Source organism: Urocitellus parryii, chromosome 1, assembly GCF_045843805.1.
Source record: "Urocitellus parryii isolate mUroPar1 chromosome 1, mUroPar1.hap1, whole genome shotgun sequence".
NCBI lineage: Eukaryota > Metazoa > Chordata > Mammalia > Rodentia > Sciuridae > Urocitellus > Urocitellus parryii.
Window position 1 is genome coordinate 1,638,169 of NC_135531.1, and position 22,514 is coordinate 1,660,682.

General features: G+C 52.0%; 1 protein-coding gene across 2 annotated transcripts in view; it reads left to right on the forward strand.

Annotated features, from left to right (window-relative positions):
* Positions 1 to 594: 594 nt before the first annotated feature.
* Positions 595 to 22,514, forward strand: part of Cep72 (centrosomal protein 72) — a 29,987-nt gene continuing 8,067 nt past the window's right edge. The window contains exons 1-7 of one of the 2 annotated variants that reach the window (XM_026382540.2): positions 595 to 679; positions 4,363 to 4,490; positions 7,529 to 7,721; positions 10,553 to 10,661; positions 16,733 to 16,911; positions 18,251 to 18,460; positions 19,402 to 19,706. In XM_026382540.2, coding sequence (XP_026238325.2) covers positions 4,431 to 4,490; positions 7,529 to 7,721; positions 10,553 to 10,661; positions 16,733 to 16,911; positions 18,251 to 18,460; positions 19,402 to 19,706 — 1,056 coding nt within the window. In that variant the 5' untranslated portion in view covers positions 595 to 679; positions 4,363 to 4,430. Of the gene's footprint in view, positions 720 to 4,362; positions 4,491 to 7,528; positions 7,722 to 10,552; positions 10,662 to 16,732; positions 16,912 to 18,250; positions 18,461 to 19,401; positions 19,707 to 22,514 lie in introns of both variants that reach the window. The other variant, XM_026382539.2, reaches the window with a different exon arrangement.

Here is a 22,514-nt window from a genome sequence, read left to right on the forward strand (position 1 = left end):
CTACCACTGCTCTGTGCTCTACCACCTGGCTGTCACCAATAGGCCAGTCGAATCTGTACCTCCAGACACCAAGAGAGGGTCATCCCAGGGCCCCCCCATATGCTCTCAATTGGGAGAGCCGCTGGGATACCTGGGCTTCCTAATCAGAATGGGGTCTTCCTGCTAAACAGCCCAACTCTTTCGCCTTTTCTGGAAGGATGCAAAGGGACAAACCTCTGCCTCAGGACAGGCCGTAAAAGCGCTCCACGTTGGAACAGAGGATTCCCAGTCTATCCAGAAGAGAAGGACGACAGAAGGAGGACCTGCTGGGGCGACACGCTCGGGCCGCCCGGCCCTCGGTGGACGTGGGGGTGCCCGGGGTCGCGGCTCACCGGCTGCGGTGCCAGGCCGGGAGCACCCCTACCCTGACCCCGCCTCTGTTGACTCCAGCCCCCGCCCACGGTCTGGCCCCGCCCCGCCCCGCCCCCACAGGCGAGTCTGCCCCACCCCAGCGCGAGCTCGCCCCGCCCGGGTCCCGCCCCTCCTCACCAGGCCCCGCCCCGCACTGCTGTCCCGCCCAGGCCCCGCCCCTCGGCTTCGGCCCCGCCTGCTGGTCCTGTCCCGCTGCGCAGGCGCGGCGCGCGCGGTTGCGTTTGAAACCATGGCGCCGGGTCCGAGGCTGGTGCTGTCTGAGGAGAAGGTCCGGGAGCGCAGCGGCCTGGGGCCTCACCGCGATCTGGGTGCGCCGCGGGCAGGCGGGCGGGCGCCGGGACTCCCCGGAGGCGGCCCGACGGTTCCCCCGCGGCGCCAATGCCTTGACTGCCCAACGGTCACTGCCCAGGCAGGACGGAGCGGGCGGGGGCGGGGGAGGTGGGTCAGGTGTGTGTCCAGTGGGTGCAGCGTATGTCCAGTGTGGGTCCAGTGGGGTGCGGTGTGGCTCCACTGTGTCAGGTAGAAGCCCAGGGGTGCAGAATGTGTTCAGTGTGTGGCCACTGTGTGTCCAGTGGGTGTGGTGTGGGTCCAGTGGGTGCATTGTGTGTCCAGTGTGGGTCTAGTGGGCACAGTATGGGTCCAGTGTGGGTCTAGTGGGTGCAGCATGTGTCCAACATGGGTCCAGTGTGTGTCCCGTGGATGCCGTGTGGTTCCAATGTGGGTCGCAGTATGTGTCCAGTGGGCACAGTATGGGTGCAGTGTGGGTTCAGGGGGTGCAGTGTGTGTCCATGTGAGTCCAATGGGTGTGGGTCCAGTGGGTGCATTGTGTGTCCAGTGTGGGTCCAGTGGGCACAGTATGGGTCCAGTGTGGGTCCAGGGGTTGCAATTGGGTCCATTGGGTGCAGCATGTATCCAACATGGGTCCAGTGTGTGTCCAGTGGATGCGGTGTGGTTCCCATGTGGGTTGCAATATGTGGCTAGTGGGCACAGTGGGTTCAGGGGTGCAGTGTGGGTCCAGTGTGGCAGGTGTGGGTCCAGTGTGGATCTGGTGGCTGCCTGGCTGCCAGCACTGCCCTGTTGCCAGCTCCAGGGAGCAGGCCTGGGCCCTGCCGGTGCTGTGCAGGGCTCAGGATGCTCTCTGCCTGGGTTGCACCTGCTGCTGGGTTGCCGAAGGCCTGCCGAGGACCTGCGTGCCTGGTCAGCAGGCATGAGGTGCTTTTGCATTCTTGTTCTGTTCTAGTTTGGGCTATCGGGCCTCCCTTTCTGTGTTTTAGAAGAGGTTGGGCAGAATTTGTTGTAATTCTTTGAATGTTTCAGCAAAACCATGTGGATGCGGAGATCTCTGTTTTGAAGTTTTTAAATTAGAGATTCAGTTTCTCTGTTAGAAAACTATTTACTTTCTCAGTTTCACCTTCAGTGAGTTTTGGTTGTCTGGGTTTTTGCAAAATTGATTCCTTTTCCTAAGTTGTCAAATGTGTGTGTGTGTAGAGTTGTTCATGGCACCCTCTTACTAGCCTCTTGATGTCGGTGGGGTCTACAGGATAGCCCCTGTTTCATGCATGACATTGATGGTCTTTTTTTAAGTCTTGCTTCAGGTTTATAAATGTTATTGATCTTTTCAAAGGGCCAGCTTTTGGGATGGTTGATTTTTCTGCAGTGTTTTTCTAGTTTCAGATTTTGGTGACTTTATTCTTTATTATTTCCTTCTTTTCACTTATTTTGCTCTTTTTCTAGATTTTAGATGCAAACACAATGAATATTGATTTGAGACTCTTGTTTTTCATTTAAGTAACTTTAGTGCTGTATATTTCTCTCTGAGCATAACTTTAGCTGCATCCAGTTTCATTTTTATTTAGTTTAATGTGTTTTAAATTTTTCTTGAGACTTCTTTGAACTATGGATTATTTAGGATTATTTTTAAAATTTTGTGTTTGGAGATTTTTCTATTTTCCTGTTATTGATTTTAGTGTGCTTACATTATAGTTGAAGAACATATTCTGTACAATTTAAATTATTTTGAATTTGTGAAGGTTTCATGGTCCAGTATCTCATCTGTACTAGTGAATGTTCCACTTGAAAAGAACGTGTGTTCTGTTGAGGGAGTGCCAAATCAGTGTTGGTGTTGGTGAGATCCTGCGGGCTGATGTTGCTCTGCTCAACCAGCAGGATTTTCTGTTCAGCGATTCTGTTAACTACCGAGGGAGTTTTGAAATGCCTTACTATAACTTGAATTTGTTGGTTTCTCTTTTCGTGTGATTTGAAATTCTGTGGTTTGGCACCCTGCATTTTTAGGACGTTTATCTTTTGGTGGACTGAGCTTTTAGCATATGTAGAGTTCCTGTTTGTCCCTGGGGAGGCCATTTATGTTTACTGTAATTATTAATATAGCGGAACTCTAAAGTGCCATTTTAATTGTTTTGTGATTGTTCCTATTATGGTTTTTTGAACCCAAACCCTGGGTTCTTTCTCCCTCCAAGTGTTGGGGCCAGGGACACCACTGAGCCCTGGTGGAGCAGTGAAGAAGATTTTTATTCTTGGGCTGAGGCTGTGGCTCAGTGGTGGAGCGCTCACCTAGCATGTGTGAGGTGCTGGCTTCGATCCTCAGCACCACATAAAAATAAATAAATATGGGCTGGGGATGTGGCTCAAGCGGTCGCTCACCTAGCATGTGTGCGGCCCGGGTTCGATCCTCAGCACCACATACAAGCAAAGATGTTGTGTCCTCCGAAAACTAAAAAGTAATATTTAAAAAATTATCTCTCTCTCTCTCTTTAAAAAAAATAAAAATAAATAAAAAATAAAGGTATTGTGTCCAACTTAAAAAATATATATATCTTTAAAAAAGATGTTCTTGGCTAAGAACAGGAGACATGGGAGATAAACATGCAGATCATCTTCCCCCACCCCTTGGAATCAGAAATTTATAGATATAGGGGAGGAAAAAGAGGGAAGGGATGGAGTATGGAGGGGGATTATGAAGTCCTGCACTGTAATGAAGGTGGAGGTGGCCCTCAGTCAGGTTCAGCACCTGCAGAGGATGGACTCCTGGCCGCAGCAGGCCGTGCTCAGAGATGAAGGGGGTTAGAGTGAGTAGAGGTTCAGCACGGCCAGCCAGGCAGCCCAGGACCAGGGCAGGTGGCCAACCCTGAGTGACTCTATCCGTTTAGGAGGTTACTGTATCCCCTATAAGAAAATATAGAAATACATAAATACCTAAAGAGATGAATAAAGGAACTTTTATTTAACATAGTGGGATAAATATATTAGCATTTTATGCCTTTCCTTTCAGTCTCTTTGTGTATGGTTAAAGAAAAATATTGTTTGGTGACACCTGTTAAAGAATAGTATGGAATACTATCCAGGACCTTTGAGGGAGGTACTGGGTATTTTGCAGTGGTATTTTGCAAGGGTATTTTTCATTGAGGGGAAAGATTGGATTCAACTCTGAGTAGTGTGGGCAAGTGAGAATTTATGGCCAAAGAATAGGGTGGGCATCAGTGGATGGGAATTACCAAGAAGAAACAAGAGGGACCAAAGGGGTTCTTGCCGAAGGTGGGCCAGTATGAGACCTCACCTGGGAAGGGTGGGAGGTAAGGGACCTGATGAGGTGCTGAGGGTGAGTGGATGTGGAGGGCAGGAGGTTCTTGCTAGCGTGAAATGTGCAGATGGGCCTAGGACAGGGTTTAGGAACCTGAACTCAAGTTTGGTCAGGCAGAGATACTTTGTTGTTACCTACTGTGTTTACTTTACCTTATTTTGAGACAGAGTCTGCTAAGTTGCCCAGACTTACCTGGAAGTTTTCATCCTCCTGCCTCAGTCTCCTGAGTAGCTGGGATTATAGGCATACCAGCTACCTGTTATATTTCTAAAAACTAAGAATGGGAACATTTTTTATCATAATATTATTTTCAATTAGAAAAGGATTAAAATCTCATAACTTTCTGCACTTAGCTGAGCTTCGGTCACTGTCTATCCCTGGAACGTACCAAGAGAAGATCACCCACCTTGGAAACTCTCTGATGCGTCTGACAGTCCTGAAGTCTTTGGATCTCTCACGCAACTCCTTGGTTAGTCTAGAGGTGAGTTAGGTTTGTTCTTAAAAGAAAACTTATTACTATGAGTATGAATGGAAAGTATTGCATTTAAAAAATGTCATGCGTGTTTTAACCAAGCACGTCATACTTGTAAACCATTCACTTGGAGTTCAGGACACTTAAACTGAACCTGAAGCACTGCGTTGTCACTGTGTTTACCGTGAGCTAGATCTCTCACACTTCACTCTATACCCTTAATGCTCTGAAGACCAAGGACTTAGCTCTCTCAGGATGGATTGTGGTTTTAGTCAGCTTTTTTGTTGCTGTGACCTGACAAGAACAATTTTAAGGAGGAAAAGTTTATTTGGGGGCTCGTGGTTTCAGAGGTTGTAGTCCATAGAAGGCCGCTCCATTCCTCAGGGCTCAATGAGGCGGAACATCGTGGCAGAAGGGTGTGAGGGAGGAAAGCAGTCAGGACATGGCCACCAAGAAGCAGAGAGAGAGTGACTCCTCTTGCCAGGGACAAGACGCATTCCAAAGGCACCCCCAGATGGCCCACTTCCTCCAGCCAACCCTACCTGCCTTCAGTTACCTCGCAGGTAACCTGTCGGGATTAACTCACTGATTGCAATAAGGCTTTTGTGACAATCATTTCACCCCTAAATTCCTTACAGTGTCTTACACATGAGCTTTGGGGGGACACCTAATATCTCAATTATCATATCTTTAAAAGGAACGAAGAACGATTCCACAGACGAGTGTAGGTGCCTGTCACACGGTGTCCCCTCAGGAGGTTTGTTTTCGCCACTTTCTGCACTCATGTCTGCCCTTACGGCCTGACTTGGTCTCTGCCCTCCTGGGCAGTGCCTTGAGCTCTGTTCCTGGCAGCGTGACCAACAGGGACTAAGAAGCCACCCAGATGTGAAAGACCTTGACAGTGAAAACTACGGACCAACGAGAGGATGGCAAGACCTCCCGTGCTCCTGGACAGGCAGAATCACTATTGTCAAAATGGCACACTACCAAAAGTGTTATCCAGATTTAATGCAATTCCTATTAAAAGTCCAATGATGTTCTTCATAGAAATAGAAGAAACAGTTATGAAATTTATATGGAAAAACGAGAGGCCAGAAATAGCCCCGACAATCCTTAGTGAGAAAAGCTAAGCGGGGGCATCCCAACACCAACCTTTGACTATACCACAGAGCCAGAGTGACAGACACGGCATGGACTGGCCCACAACAGACATGGGACCAGGGGACAGCGTGCAAGACACAGAGACACCCACATGAATACCATTACCTGACATGAGACAAGGGCCACAAACATACCCTGGACAGCCTCCTCAGCAATGGTGCTGGGAGACTGGACACCCACAGGTAGCAGAATGAAGCTGAATCCCTGTCTCTCACCCTGCACAGAGCTCAAAGTGGCCAGGACCAGAGACCTGTGCCTCCTAGAGGGAATGTAGGCCCAACTCTCCATCACGCTGGCTTAGGAACCGACTTCCTAGATGAGACCCCTAAGGCACAAGGAAGGAAACCAAGAGTCAATAAATGGGATGGTATCAAACTGAAGACCTCTTCTCAGCAGCAAAGGAAACAGTAACGTGAAGAGAGAGCCTACACCATGGGAAAAATCTTTCTACCTGCACCTCAGATAGAGCATTAATCTCCAGGATGTATAAAAGGCTCAAAAAACTTCATACCAAAAAACCAAATCCCCAATCAAAATAATGGGCAAAGGAATGGAACAGGCACTTCACAGAAGAATAAATACAATCGATCAACAAACATGAAAAATGTTTAACCTCTCTAGCAATTAGAGAAATGCAAATCAAAACTTCTCTAAGATTTTATCTCTCTCCAGTCAGAATGGCAATTATCAAGAATACAAGAACAGTAAATGTTGGCAAGGATATAGGGGGGAAAGGTGCACTCATACATTGCTGGAGGGACTGTAAATTGGTGTAATCACTCTGGAAAGCAGGATGGAGAGTCCTCAGAAAACTTGGAATGAAACCACCATTTGACCCAGCTATCTCACTCCTCAGTTTATACCCAAAGGACTTAAAATCAGCATACTACAGTGACACAGCCACATCAGTGTTTATAGCAGCTCAGTTCACAGTAGCTAAGCTATGGAACCAACCTAGATGCCCTTCAACAGAGGAATGGATAAAATCGTCTGTGTACTCAATGGAATATTACTCAGCCATAGAAAAGAATGACTGACTTTGGGTGGTAAATGGATGGATCTAGAGACTATCATGCTAAGTGAAATAAGCCAATCCCAAAAAACCAAGGGTGAATGTTCTCTCTGATGTATGGATGCTGACCCACAACAAGTGGGGGAGGAGAAGAATAGAGGTACAGGGGATTAGACAAAGGGAATAAGGAGAACGGAAAAGGAAAGACAGTGGAATGAGTTGGACCTAACTTTTCTGTGTTGATATATGAATACATGACAGTGAAACTCAACATCATGTGCAACCACAAAATGGGGTCTTAATTAGAATAAGTCATGCTCCATGTATGTGTAATACCTCATAATACGTTCCGTCATGTATGTCTAAACAAAGAAGAGTCACCCAGGTGAGACGGGGAGGGTGTGTGAGCACTGCTCTGGGTTCGACTCAGAGAGGGCATTTTGCCCTAAGAGACATATGGGACATTACATGTCCTTTTGGAGACCACATCTGACCTAGGACTTCAGAACCCGACCCAGGGCTTCAGAGCCTATCTCAGCCACATGCTGCACCTGTCCTGGCTCGTCTCCTGACCACCCTAGCCTCAGTTTCCTAGTCTGTAGAATGGGGCACAGATCGTTCTGACCCTGTTGGGTTGTGCACAGAGTAAATGAAACTGTGCGGATCACTCAGCTCGGGTCTTCCCGAGAGCTTGGGCGGTGCCAGCTGGGCTCAGTGCCGGGGGACTGGCAGACGCACGTGGTCGGCCACTGTGGGAACACCTCACTTTTGTGCTCTCCTTGCCTCTGTGTGTCAGTTGGTTGACCAGTTCCTGCCCTGGTCTGTTTGTCTGTTTGCTTTCTGGGACGTAAACAGGTTGTGCCTTCTGTTCCAGGGCATCCAGTACCTGGTCTCCTTGGAGAGTCTCAACCTCTACTACAACTGCATCGCGTCCTTGGCGGAGGTGTTTCGGCTGCACTCCCTCACGGAGCTCCAGGACCTGGACCTCCGGCTGAACCCTGTCGTGAAGAATGAGTCTGACTACCGCCTGTTCGTGGTGCACATGCTCCCCAAGCTGCGGCAGCTGGGTAGGCCTGGGGCCGCTCGTGCCCTGTACCCTCGTACCCTCATCGGCGCGCCCAGGCGGGCAGTTTGTGCTCGGGGTGGCTCATGCTGTTGATTCCTTCTGGGAAGGGAAGTTGATTTTCTACATCGATGGCCTGAGTCTTGCAGGCCCTTGGCTCTGGTGGCCCAGTGTCCTGACAGGATGGGTATGGGGAGAGATTCTTGGGCAGGGCCACGGGGTCTTGTCCTGGACCCTGGTCTGCATTCCTGTGTCCCGAGGTATCTCTGGAGGTGGCTGGAGGAGCTGTCTGTCAGCATGAAGTGCATGCTCCTTTGTGCCAGCCTCTTGATAGTCGTGCACGTTCATGTTGTGGGTTGGACCTGTTCAGCTGTCCTGTGGTGAGGGTGTGAGTGTGCCACAGTGTGCCTCTTGCCAGAAACCCACCTGTTTTGCACTCGTCAAATCATTTTCTCCAGCCCCCAGCCCTGGCTGGCTTCCCCCAACCCAGCAGGAGCTGCTAGGCAGTGAGGGTGGTGCTGGGTGGGGCGCGACAGGCACATCCGATCGGTGGCCAGAGCCCCTCTGCTCTCGTAGCGTTGACCATGTATCCCCCCTGTATCCCCCATGTATCTAAAGGCAAACCCATTCTTAGTGAGGCTGGAGGGCACTGGGCTTCCGCATCTCCTCTGTACTGACCTCACAGCACCCAGTGAGCCCAGCTCTGGCGCACTGTGAGCACTGACACTGAATCTCCACTGCCCACGTGGCAGGTGCCAGGCCAAGGGCACCCCAAGGGATGGCCAGCGTCTGGAGATATCAGGGCAGGTGTGTGGCGCTGGCCTCCCGAGAGTGCAGCCACCTCTGAGGTCCCAGGGCCTGGCTGGGCAGGTGGGCTGTCTAAAACCCACCTAGAATGAGATTGAGAGTCGGCCGTGGCCACTGTGATGTGTTTCTCAGTCCTTTGGTGTGTTGTCTAAGATTAGGCCATTTTCCTGGCCCAGGGGAAGTGTACGGGAGCAGATGTAGGTAGTGTCTCGCCTGGGTCTGTCACAGGGTAAGAAAAGAGGGTGGGCAGATTGGCTGGGACTGAAGTGACTGAGCTCCTGGGCTTTGTTAGATGGGGTGGAGCCTGTGGTGGCGGGGGAAACCTTGGCCACGCCTCTTGGCCTGGTGCCTGGAGCTGCTGCTGCCCGCTGGGGGAAGTCGCTTGCTTGTGCTGCTGACACTGAGAGCCTGCCCCCCTGGGCCATTTTACCCCTGTGGCCCAGCTCTACTGGTAGAAGGCCAATGGTAGCCACCTGACCCTTGGAACAGCTTGTGGGAATGTGATATGTCCAGAGGAGACAGTGCTGGGCTCCTTATGGAAGGTGGCGGAAGACTGGTACCTCTGGGTGAGCGCCAGGTTAGAGGATCTTCCGTCACTGCCCCTCCCCCCTTTCCCTCTCCCGGCTCTCCTCTAGCTCACCGCCATGTTTAATTTGAACATGTGGGAAGATGAGCAAGTGACTTACACATGTCCGGCTTGGCTCCTTTAAAGCCGCATCCCAGTCACTACAGGTGATTCTGGGATCTTCCATTTTAAATCATGGGTTTCCCTTTGTCATTAGCGGGTTAGATGCTGAGTCTCACACTGCTTATGTAGAGAAGCAAAGATACTTCCAGAGATAATCCAGGAGCATCCTTGAAGTCGAGTCTCGTCCAGGGCTGGCCCTGCCCAGCAGGTGCCTGAGGAGAGAACGGAGGCCTGGCTGTAGTGGGTAGCAAAGACCTGGGGAGGGTGCAGGAGAAGCTGGGAGGTGGCCCTGGGGGCTATGGGGAGGGAGCAGTGGGGTCCAGAGTGTGCTGCTGTGAGCAGAGGCTGTGGTCTGGGGAGTGGGGAGCCGCATCTGCTTTGGACACCTGAGTTTGCTGTGTAATGGAGAGGGCCAGGTGTGCATTTCTGCAGTGGGGATCTGGAACTGACTCTGAGGGGAGAGGTGCAGTGAGAAGGGGTGTTATTACAAGAGGAGCCACACCCCACGAGTGTTTGGGCTTTGGTGGAGACAGACCTGGGGACCAGAGGAGGGATTAGGAGAGCAGGAGGAGTGGGCGCCTGTCTCCTGAGCATGGCTTGGGGAGTGAGAGGAGCCCCACGTGCAGAGGCCTCGGACGCGGCTCTTGTGCATGACCTTCACAACTGGTTTTCTGCTTAAAAGTACACTGCACAGTTACTTATTTCTTATTTCTTACTGTTTCTATAATTTCGAGGTGTTCCACAGAGTGAATGCTCTTAAGGAGGTAGCATAGAGCTTGACCACTCTGTGACAGACATATGGCAGTTTCCAGTGAGTGGGACCGTCTCATCCCCAGGTATCTGCGTAGAGGTGCCAGGAACTCTTGGTGGAACCCTTCTGAGGCCCCAGCCCACATGTGAGGCCGTTCATCTCCTCCTCGGTCACTGTGGTTCATCCCTGGGGGGCCTTGGGGAACAGACTCTAAGGGCACACTCACAAGTCAAGTGCTCCCAGTGTGTTCAGGATCCTCCTCCATGGAGACTCCTCAGTGCGCCATGTGATGAGAGTCTCATCCAGCACCTGGCGTCCACGTTTAAGAATGGGAGCATGTGCACCTCGTGCATGTGCTCCTTTGCCATGGCAGCAGCCTGTCCCCAGGGTGGCGTCTGAGCAGTGAACCGCGAGAGCAGGCTGGCCTCGTGGCACTGCAGCAGCACCCCTGGGCAGCCAGGCGTGGCGAGGGGTCAGGAGCCCTCCTGTGCAGGTGTGCTCTAGGATGGGGCCTGGCACCTCTGCTCCTCCACGGACGCTGGCCGTCACCACTCTGCTGTCCTCTGCAGTCTCTGCAACTTTCTCCTAGATGACCGTCCTGTCAGAGACAGTGAGCGGAAGGCCTCCCTGCTGCATTTTGCCTCAGAGGACTCACTGGACTCCAAGGAGAGCTTCCCAGCTGCCTTAAAGGTCGGAAGGTATGGGCAGACATGGTTGGGACACTGCGGCCACCTCTCAGATTGGTTGCTGGGTGTCCAGCCACATCACAATCACATGCACTTTAGCTGCCCTCAGGTGCACAGGAATGGAGGGAAGAGGTGCCCAGCGTCAACAGGGGCCAAATTAGGTGTTGGGACAGCGTCTCCCTCCCACTTTCTGCATTTCCTGAAGGTTACTGTTATTTTTCATACTTAAAGTGCTCATTGAGTGGCCTGTGCAGTCGGGGAGTGCAGAGGGCAGGAGGGAAGAAAGCAGCCCTCAGCTGCTCCCCTTCCGCAGCGGCTGCTCTCAGGTTCTCCTCTCAGGCCGCCACGCCCGCTTCTGGATGGGACCCCTGCCTGCCTGGAGGAGGTTCGAGTCCTGTCCCCTCCTCCACCAGTCCCACAAGGCGATCCACAGTGCATTCTCTCTGTGCTCCTCTAGGGCCAGTGCTCCCAGCTCTGCCATGGTCAGCGCTGGGTCCTGCACCCACTGGTGCCCTGCTTCCCCTGCTGCCTCCAGCTCTGGCTGCCTGCTGCCCTTCACTTAGGCGGTATCCTTGTGGTCAGTCAGGCTGACAGTGTGTGCCGAATCTGGAGACCTAGAGAACTGTCGTGCTTTGTTCATGGGTTGCTTCTAAAGAGCAGGATCCGTGAGCTTGTTTAAATTGCTGGATGAAGAGCTTGGACTTCGTCTTCTTTCTTGTGCTCCATTTTGTTTTGTCTGATACTTTTACTTTATTTTTTCTTTTCTTGCATTATATGCCTTACCTCATCCTAATGAGCAATCTAATGCAGGGTTCAGCCTTTATTTATTCTTTTTGTGAACAGCTGTGAGAGAAGATTTAGGCTCTTGGAACCATGTCATCCCTGTCTCAGCTTCTCCAGCTGCTGTAGGCAATCTGTCAGTGAACGAGTCTTCCATTAAAACCACTGTGGCCCTGGCTGCAGACTTGGCCTGTGCAGATCTCACCTGGAGCTCTGAGGACTGTGAGCAAGTATGGTCCAGTTCCAGGCACCATCCCCTGGGTTGCTGTCCAGTTGTCACAGTGTCTCCACATGGTGGCAGTGGGAGGGAGTTTGCTGGGGATTCCTTTTGTGAAGGCACCAGTACCATTCATGAGAACCTCACCTGTGACCTGCTTAGCTCCTACAGGCCCCATCTCCCAACACCATCACATTGGAGTCAGGGTTTCAACATATGAACCTGGGAGGCATGCAAATGCTCAGTCTTTTGCAATAATCTTGTATTTAGAGCAGCTTTAGGTTTCTAGAAAAAATGAGTGAAGTGTGCAGAGAGTTCCCATATACTCCTGCACGCTACATCTTGCATTAGTTATAATTGATGAGTTGGTATGGATGTGTTATCTTTGAGTGGTATATCCTGCAGATTTTGACCAGTGCCTACTGTTGTGTATTCGTCCTCATACAGAATCATTTTACTGCCCTGAACACCTCCAGTGTTCTACCATTCATTTCTCCTTCTTGCCCAGGCCTCTCTGTTCTCTCACATCCTTTGTTTTTTGGTACCAGGAATTGAACCCAGGGGCACTTAATTACTGAGCCACATCCCCAGCCCTTTTTAACATTTTATTAGAGACAGGGTCTTGTTGAGTTGCTCAGTGCCTCACTAAGTTGCTCCGGCTGGCTTTGAACTCGCAATCCTCCTGCCTCAGCCTCCTGAGCCGCTGGGATTGCATACGTGCTCCATGTGCCCGCCGGCTTCTGTTCTTTTCCCTGTCTGTGGTTTTCTCTGCTCCAGCACATCACCTAGTTGCAGTCTGCAGTGGTGGGGGCGTGGTCTGCGTGTGTGCTGTGATCCTCTGTGTGTTGAAAGCTTGCTCCCTGCTGTGGCAGTGTGTGGGAGGCAGTGAGACTTTCAACAGGTGGGCCTGTGGGGTCATTAGGTCATCAGGTGCTGTCCTCAGGAGGGCTGGAGGTGGTTTTCTTGGGTCCCTCAGTTCTTATGGAATGAGCTGCTCTAGTGAGCCTGACCCCTGGCTTGCTCTCTGGCTTCCCGTCTTGCCATGTGACCCTTCCCTGTCCCTGGCACTCCCACCATGGTGCACATCGGCTGCAATGTGACACAGCCAAGGGGGACCTCACCAGGGGCCAGCTTCATGTGTGGACCATCGTGTTCTAAAATTTTGAGCTGGAAAACCTCTTCCTTATGAAGCACCCAGCCTTAGATGTTTCGGTATAGTGACAGAAAATGAGTTAGTATAGAATTATATGATATTTAGCCTTTTTAGGTCGTCATCTTTGACTTAATATGTATTTAAGGTTTCTCTGTCTTTTTGTGTCCTGATAGTTCATTTATTAGTATTATTGAATAAGTCACTGTGTGGATGTACCATGGTTTATCTGTTCCCCTTCTGAGGGATGACTTGACTGCTCCTAATATCTGGCAGGTGTGAGTGAAGCTACTCTAAGTGAGCACGTTTCCACATGGATGTGAGTTTTGAGTTCCTTTGGATGCACACTCGGAGCTGGGTGGTGAGTCGTGTGGCAGTGGTACGGGGGTTCTGAGGCAGGTGCCCCACGCCTTCCCCAGCAGTGACGAGTGTTCCTGTTGCTCCACGTCCCCGTAACTGCCGTGGTGGTGTTAGGTGGTGTACCTGGCCATTCCGGTGGGTGGAGTGTGTCTTAGGAGGTTCATGATTAGGGGGTTCCTGGTGGCAATGGTAGGGAGCTTCCGGAAGGTAGCTTCTTCTCCTGGGCTTACTTGCCACTGGGGTGTCTTCTTCCTTCTTTCTTCTTCTTCTTCTTCTTCTTCTTCTTCTTCTTCTTCTTCTTCTTCTTCTTCTTCTTCGGAGAGAGAGAGAGAGAGAGAATTTTTTAACATTTATTTTTCAGTTTTCGGTGGACACAACATCTTTATTTTATTTTTATGTGGTGCTGAGGATGGAACCCAGCGCCCCACGCATGCCAGGCGAGCACGTTACCGCTTGAGCCGCATCCCCAGCCCCAGGGGTGTCTCCTTTGGTGGGAGATGTGCTCAGGTCTTTCCCGTTTGTGACTGGCTTGCTCCTTTTCTCACTGCTGAGTCCCAGGAGCTCCTGTGTATTTGGGGAGGTAGTGCTTTGCTGGATCCCTGTTTTAGGGTATTTTCTTTTCTGTTTCTGCAGTCTACCACTGAGCTATCTCCCTGGCCCACAGAACATCTTCTTCCACCTATGGATTGTTGTTTCCCTCTCTTTAACAGTGTCTTCATGGAGCAAAAGTTCTTAATGTTAACAAAACCCAGCGAATCAGCTTTCGTAGACGCACTTTCATTGTTGCATTTAAAAAGTCACCAGGAAAGCCCGTCCCTGCATTTGACTCCCATGCTACCTCTGGGAGCTATTTAAAGCTTTCATTTTGTAATTAGGTCCATGGTCTGTTCTGAGTGAAGTTTTGTGAAAGGTGTAAGTCTGTGTCTGGGTTATGATAGGGTGTTTGGGTGTCCAGCACGGTTTGTTCCCCTCCTTCTGCATGGAGTCTCCTCGGCGTCTTTTCAGAGGTGAGTCGGCTGCACGTGTGCGGCGTCTTTTCAGAGGTGAGTCGGCTGCACGTGTGGGTGTGTCCGGGCTCTCCGCTCTGCTCACGGTCCCTGGCCTCTTGTTTCCCCAGTGCCTTGCTGTCCTGGTTGCTGTGGCTTTAGAGCAGGTGTCAGCCTTTGGCTCTGCTCTTCTCTTCAGTCTTGTGGGCAGCACTTGGGCTTTCTGGTTTGTTTCACATCCTGCCACAAAGGGCACAGCTGAAGAGATGTGTAGGACGAGGAGTGGGGAAGGGGTGTGGGGCTTCCTGGGGCACCACTCTCGGGTGCCCCACGTTTAGGGCTGTCTGGCACCCCGCCGAGCCCCTTTTGGTCTTAATGTCACAGACTGAGTGGTCATGTTATGGATCACTGATGGTCAACTGAACCGCTGGCCCCTCCCTCCCTGGAGTCCAGTGCCTGGTTCTCAGCCCACCCTCTGGGCTTGCTTGGGTCCCCAGGACAAGCCCTCCTGGGGCGACCAAGGCCCAGCCTTCATTCTGCTCACCGGCACGTACAAGACACTGGTGTGCAGGAAGCGGGAGGCAGAACAAACTGGGAGCTCCCGTGTGTGGCCGTCTCAGCCCTGTTCCTGCAGATGCTCCTGGGACTCCCGCCTCGGGCCCATCCTGTGATGCAGCTCTGCTTGGTGTCCCAAAGCCTGTGAGACCTGTTGCTGCTCTCTTTCTGCTCTGGAGGCTGGACAGTCAGCTGCCCCATCCTCTAATGCACGCATGCCTGCTGCAGGTCCCCCACTCTGCGCCTTAGTGAGCTCCCTCAGGCCACGTCGGGCCCCCATGCCAGCTTGCCCGCTGAGGCTCTGTCTCCTTCATCTTCCACGGTTCATGAGACTAGTTCTCGTATTCCCTTCTCCCATGTGAAGCCTTGCTCTTGCTTGCTGAGTGGATGGAAAATCACTGATTTATGTGGATTGCTGAGGCTAAGGTCTGGACTTCCTCAGGTGTGGTTTCGGCTTTCTGTGTTTGGCCTCCACCTTTTCATTTCTTTGAATCCCTTCTAATTTTTGTTTATATCTGTACATTTTGAGCATTGTAACATGACAACTCTGGAAATCAGATTCTCTTTGCTTCCCTGGATTTGATGTGCTTGCTGGTTGTAGTGGTCATTGTTTGGTGACTTTTCTGAACAGTCTTCTTTGATGTACATGGCCCTTGAGGTCTCTGTTCTGTTAGCTTATCGATGAGCTAGTGATTGGGCAGGGATTCCCTTCCTGTCCTGAACCAGAGAGTGAGCTGGTCTTTGCCTGGCTGTGTTCTGGGCACGCTCTGTCCCTCCGCTTGGCAGTGTGCACCGCTGGGTGAACCTTGCTTCCTGCTTAGCGGAGATGCAAGCCCAGCGGGTGCACGCAGGCGTAGGGCCTTCTTGGGGTGAGAGAGCCCAGAAGGTCAGACGTGCACACTGAGAATGGCTTGGCCGCCCAGGACTGCGGGCATGGCAGTGGTCCTGTGACCGTAAGTTAGCTGAGTGGTCCCCACCACTGAGCAGTGTCAAGCAGTCCCAGGTTGTATGAGAGCGCTTGACATTCGACATCTGTGAAATGATGGCATATGGTGACTTTGCCGGCCTGTGTCCTCCTTGTTAAGTGACACATGACCATGGCTGCCTCTTTCCAAACCCTGTGGACATCTGATTCCCAGCCGTTTTCCCCAGGCTCTGTGCTCTTGTCTACTACAGCTGCCCTCTGAGGCTTTGGTTGGCAGCAGCCAGGACCTCAGCCTGGGTGCTCAGTATCCTCACCCCAAGCAGGTCGGGCCTGGCTGTGAGTTGGGGGGTGGGGTGGGACAGGCCTTGGAGCTGATCCTTGGGGCAGGTCGGAACAGCAACTCCACCCCGCTCCCTGGGGCACCTCGAAGGCACCTTGGGTGTTTCCACTGCTGCTGCTGCTGCTGCTGCCGCCGCTGAGAGTTGTGCAGGGGTGGGGCTGGGCAGGTCCCTGGCCGTTCTTGCTGGAGATCAACATCTTCCTGCAACAGCTGCTGCATGGGCTGCTGCAGTCTTGCCTCATTTCCAGGGTTCCCAATTTTCCCTTTTTTTTTTTTTTTATGAAGGGACAGAATGTGAAATTCTTTTCTCTGCCTCGCCTTGCTGACATCATTAGACACATCTGTTATGTTCTGATTTATAGGAAGTGTTTCAGATTCTTTTCTCTTTTGTCGTGACATACACCGAAGATAAAGGAAGCACTTATTCACCATGGTTGGGAATAGTGTATTCTAATCTACAAATATAAATACTTTGCAATTCTTATAGATTGACTTGTTTAAACACTGCAACACTTAGTTGTTATAGAAGCTGCAAAAATTGTAGAAATTGAGGAAAGAATGAAGAGTGTTCCTTAAACCAGCGCGTGGGGTGGAGGACCTCTTTGAGAGGGTTTGCCTTTGGGTAGATGGTTCAGGACCTCACTGTGGCCCTCTGGGGTGAGCTCCTCCTTCAGTCACTTGCTGCTGGGGCACACTGCTCCAGGAGCAGTGCAGACAGGCCTGCGCTGGCCATAGGCTGACGATGCTGACCAGTCTGCTCTCCCTTGCAGACCACACCACTCCAGGGCCAGGTGCACTGACCCCTCAGCCAGGAAGTGCTTGGTCATGGATGCAGATGACGAGGCGGTCCTGACCCTCATTGCTGAGTGCGAGTGGGACCTAAGCAACCCCCCTGGGAGCTTGAGCACCAGCCAGAAGGAACGTGAGGCTGACCACCACCACACCCAAGGTGGGCTGTCCAGTCTGCAGAGAAGGCCCGGCAGGCCCAGCAGTCACGGGCTTCGACCCACACAACCGTGCTTCTCTGAGAATACCAGGGCTGGGCTGCTCGGTGCTGAGCACTTGCCTCGCATGCACAGGCCCTGGGTGCCATTCCCAGCACCAAAAACAGCAGCAAAACACTGACCTCTAAGACAGGATCTTCAGCACGCCTTTGTGCACTCTGAGAGCCAGCAGTGAGACCGCAGAGCTCTGAAAGGGAGCACTGGTGTGGTCTAGCTGCACTTTTCCTCACACGAGAAAGGAGCACACTAAGGTAGATAAGAAAGGCAAGTGCCTTGTGGCTAGTGGAGCTGATGTCCACAGCTGCTGTGGTCACTGAGCTTAGAGAGGCCCCGAGCACAGGCTGCCACGTTGAGGCTCTGTCAGGGACGGCAGGAACATTGTGCTCAGGGCTCAATCTCACACGCTTTGCCTGAGGACTCTGCCTCCCACTAGGGCTTGTTTATGAGCTGAGGCAAACAGCGTGAGGAGTCCAGTCAGCCTGGGTTGAAAGGGAGTGTGCCTGCTGCCCGAGGAGCAGCCCCAAGTGCCACCTCACGCTGCCCCCCTCGGCTGGGCCGCTCCTGTGGAGGGTAGCACTTTATCCTAGTTTTTGTTTCATTTTTCTGAAGCAGACAGGATTGAAGCGCTGGCCTTTGTGTCTCTTCTGGGACACTAGCCAGCTCTGCCCAGCCTGTGTCAGGGCCTGTTCCTCCTGGTCGGGGTGAGAGCCCAGGCCCTTCCTCCTCCCCTCCTGGCCCCACCTCTTCACTTTCCTGGCCGCACTTTGAAGAGCAGCTGTTCCAACTCCAGGGAAGACCGGTTGTCTTGGGCATCTTTGTCCTCCGTGGCTCACGCTCTTTTGTCCACCCCATGCTGGAGCTTCTGTTCCTCACAGATCTCCTGCGGGGCAGGTACAGGAGAGTGGGTCTCGTTGGCTCTGGTTTCTGTGGGTGTGGGTGGGTCGACTCCCCTGCCACCCTGGTACCTCCAGTGGTTCTGATGCCACTAATTAAAAGACTCCTCTTGAGCTGCCGTGGCGCGTTGGTGAAGTCAGCTGGCCTGTGCCACTTCTCACTCGACCTTCTGGTTCATGGGTCCATGACTGCTGCTTCCTGTGGTCTTGGGGTCTGCCCTCGCCTCCCTGGAGAGCTGTGTGGAATCCACTCGGTACCGTTGTACTGAGGCATCTTTTTGTTACTTAATCAATTTAAGGGAAGCATGCTTAACAGATGCCAGACACTGTCATAGACTTAAAATGTAATTTTGAATGAAATTAAGCTTTTAAAGTGTTCTTAATAAAATAGAATCCAGATGTCTGTTGAACCCTCCGTCCATCCAGCACCAGTGTGGGGACTCTGCAAGGAGAGGCCACGAGAAAAAGAAAGGCAGCTCCAGAGGCTGCTGTCCAGAGCAGCCTCCTCAGGACCAGCACTGTGGGGAGTTCCCCCCACCGCACGGAGACCCCGAGGCCTGCCGCACACACGGGCTGCACGCCCACTTCACCCCGCACCCAGGTAACCCCACGCCTGTTTTTACGATTTCCTCCATGTCTGCTGCTGCCATGAAGCTTCTCCTGTGACCTTTATGTGTTTGCTTACCTGCAGAGCCTTCTGAGATACTTTAGGAAAGAATTGAGTACGTTGAAATTTATAATCCTTGCTGGTTCAGGATTCTGGTGTGCACACACTTAGGTACTTCTTCACTCACGCACAAACACACTCATTCCCTCCTTGCTTCTCCCACATGCCCACATTTCTTCTAAATGTGTAGGATAGGTTGACAGCAGCTGTGGTTTTAATATTAAAGTTGAGCACATTTGACTGAGAGTGTCACGTGCATCTGTGTGGCATAAGTGTCTGAAAACCTCTGGCATGAATGCATTTGGCACTCTGGAGGCGCATTCAGGCTGAGTTCAGGGGGCCTCCAGAGCCAGGACAGTCAGCAGTGACCTGGCCAGATGGACTGTTTGCTGCTGCGGGGCATGGCTGTGGTTCCAGTTCTAGGGCCGTGGTTAAGGCCAGGGTCGTGCTTCTGCCCACGCCTCCTGCTCTCATGGCCCTTTCCTGCATGAGGTGCCCTGTGTCCTGCACCCTCATGGCACCTTGGTCAGCAGAGTGCACAGTCCCCACCTTTCCGTCAGCTGTTGAATGCCTCTCTTGGAGAAGGCCTACATGCCACCTGTCTGCTGGAGCCCCTGGAAGTGTGCATGGAATCCCTGCAGCTGAGCACTCATGGAAATGCCCAACATGCTGAGGTTTCCTTCTGCTGGCCCAGGTGCCCGAGGTCCTGTTTGACCATGTTTGCTCCATTGTGCCCCCCAGCTCCCCCGAGTCCTGTGTGTGTGCCTGTGGTGTGTGCACATCTATGTGCACACACACACACCTTCTAGAAATCAAGATATTGGCCACTAGGCCCCCGAGAATCTGGTGCAGTGAGCTCTCCCTCTCTGTTGCAGCCTCCACGGATATCGAGGGCTCTGTCTCCTCTTCTCAGAAGTCGGCTCTGTCCTCACAGAAAACATTAGATTCTTTGCCTGTTGCTGACAAGTTCAGGAAGAGGAGGGTGCCTGGTGGGAGGTTCCAAGCGCCTTTCGACTGGGAGTGTCTGAGCTGCCTGGAGAGGGCCAGTGGGCCCTGCAGCCTGGAGGAGGGTCCCAGCGGACAGGACAGCTCTGAGGGCAGGAGCCAGAGTGCCTTTCCCCATTCTGAGGCCTCGGAGGCAGAAGAGCAGGCACCTCGCGGCACAGGCGACGCTGGAGTGGTGAGCTGGGGCACGAGGGTGTGCAGCCACGCTGTGCCTGGTGGTGGGGGGCCCTGGTGGTCGGGATCTGGCGTGCGTGCAGGGCCCTGCCTCCCAGTGAAGGCAGCCCTAGGCCTTCTTTTCCTTGGCACTGGCTCCCATGCTCTGCACTGTTCCCACGGTGCCCAGTGTGGTCGGGTGGAAACGCAGCCACATGTTAGAGGTGTTTTGGTCAGCTTTTTGGGTGCTGCAACGAAAAGATCCAACCAGAACAACTGTAGAGGAGGAGAAGCTTATTTGAGGGGTCATGGTTTCAGAGGTCTTAGTCCACAGCCAGCCAGCTGGGTTCCTCAGGACTCGAGGTGAGGCAGAACGTCATGGCAGAAGAGTGTGGCAGCTCACATGATGATCAGGAAGCAGAGAGTTTCTACTCTCCAGGTACAAAATATTTACCCAAAGCCACACCCCCAATGCCCCACCTTCTCCAGCCATACCCCGCCTGCCTTCAGATGCCATCCATTGAATCCCATGGGTGATTAATTAACTGATTGGGTGACATTTCATAACCCAATCATTTCTCCTCCAAACATTTTTGCATTGTCTTACACGTGATCTTCTGGGGGACATCTCACATTCAAACCATAACATTCCTCCCTGACCCCCAAATGCTCAAACTCATCTGACGATGCACAATACACTTAGTCCATTCCCAAGGGTCCCCATAGTCTCAACAGTTCCGAGATGGCTCAAAGTTCAAGTCCAAGGTCTACTCTGAGGCTCAAGGCAATATTGCATTGTGAGCTCCTGCAAAATTAAAAGCCATTTACAAGTATCCAGTATGTAATGGGACAGAGTAAAGACTTGCACTCAGAAAAATAGGGGCATAGGAAGAAGGGATGGGACCAAAGCCAGACCGAAATACAGCTGGGCAAACGAGTCCTGTAGCTCCACGTCCAGTGTCTGGTTCTCTCCACAGGGCTGTGTGGCTCTGCCCTGAGGCCATGTGGGTGCAGCCCAGGTGGCTTCCTGTCTCTGCTCCATTCCTGCAGCTTTCCTGGGACAGTGTCCCACGTCACTGCATTTCTTAATCTCGGGGGTCTGTTCTGATCTGCTCTTTAATATTTTGATAATCAGTTTTTATGATTTTTCTATGGAATTCCATCCTCTTTCATATCTGTGGGATCTTTGTTGGGAATCATGAGTGCTGGGAGGGTTGTTTGCCTGTTCCCCATGTTTGGGAGGCCTTGGACGTGCACACCCATTCAGATGGACCCCCTCCTCTTTTTTATTTTTTCAATATTTTGGTTTTTAGTTGTAGTTGGACACAGAACCTTTATTTTATTTCATGTGGAGCTGAGGATGGAACCCAGCGCCCCACGCTGCTAGATGAGCGCTCTACCCCAGCCCCCCTTTCCTCTTTTTATACCGTGACTTTTGCATGCAGACTGCTTGCTGTGGCACTTCTGTTTCTGATATGTGAGCAGTGTCGTTCCTGCCTGGTCCTGGTGGTCTCCTGTCCTGGGTGTTGAAACACGTGTGCCGTGAGGGTTACTACTGCGGCTTGGCTGAGATGTGGGTATTGCTTGGCAGCGGGGTCTCTGTTCTGTGAAGTGGCCCGGTCACCTTCCTGCCCCTGTTAGAAGAAGAGGGAGCCAGGAAGAGCCTTAATGTCACAAGAAGATGAAACATGGAACTGACTCTGAGTGGGGACGGGAGTGAAGAAGCGGCTATTCGAGGCGCAAACCAAGGTGCAGACAGACCAGCGTCGGGTGTATGAGGGTATGAGACGAAAGCAAAAGTGTGCTTGTGTGGGTGTGTGGGTGTGTGTGTGCGGGCACACGCACTTGTATACACATCCATGCAGTGAGAATACACACACATACTGTGTGTGGAATGGAAAAGAGTAAAAAGTTACAAAATATGATGAAGTGATATTTGGAAAAATTTTAAAGTTAAAATTTTTTAAAGTAAAAAAATGGGGAGAAAATGTCTGTTTTAGTCAGCTTTTTCCTTGCTATGACTAAAGGACCTGATCAGAACAATTTTAGAGGAGGAGAAATTTATCTGGGGGCTCACGGATTCAGAGGTCTCAGTCCACACACACAGACTGCATTCCTCAGGGCTCAAGGTGAGGCCGACCTTATGGCAGAAGAGTGTGGCAGAGGGAAGCGGCTCACTTAACCATTAAGAAGCTGCAAGAGAGACTCCACTCACCAGATGCAAATATATACCCCACCAAAGCCTCGCTCGCCCCCAGGGGCCCTCCACCTCCCACTACGCCCCACCTGCCTCCAGCTGCCACCAGTTAATCCCATCAGGGGATCACGTCACTGACTGGGTCACTTCTCCTCTGAACCTTCCTGCATTGCCTCACATGTGAGCTGTTGGGGGACCCTCGCATCCAAACCATAGCAAGGGAGAAAAAAAAAGAGTTCTACATTGGAAGCTCCCAGAGTTGGGGTTTAGTCTTGAGCTTGGAACTCTGTCGGTGGGTGTCTGAGGTGTGATCCCAGCCTCTGTCTCTGCCGGAGGTCGGATCTCTGGAGCCTCAGGTTAAATCAGTCCACTTTTAGGGCGTGGGTACTAACCCCATGGTCTCACCTCACTGCTGTGCATGTGGATCAAAGGCATCGCCCTGAGTGCCCCGAGTGTGGTGCTCAACTGTGACAAAGGGAGGCCTCTCCTTTCATCCGGAGCCTGCATGCTCCAGCCACCGTTTTCCTGGCCTCCATTCCAGCCACTTTGGTTCAGACACACTCTGGGGGTCATAGTAGGCACCTGCTGGGTCCGCTGGCAGCTTCCTGTCTCTTCTCACTGTGTGACCCCATG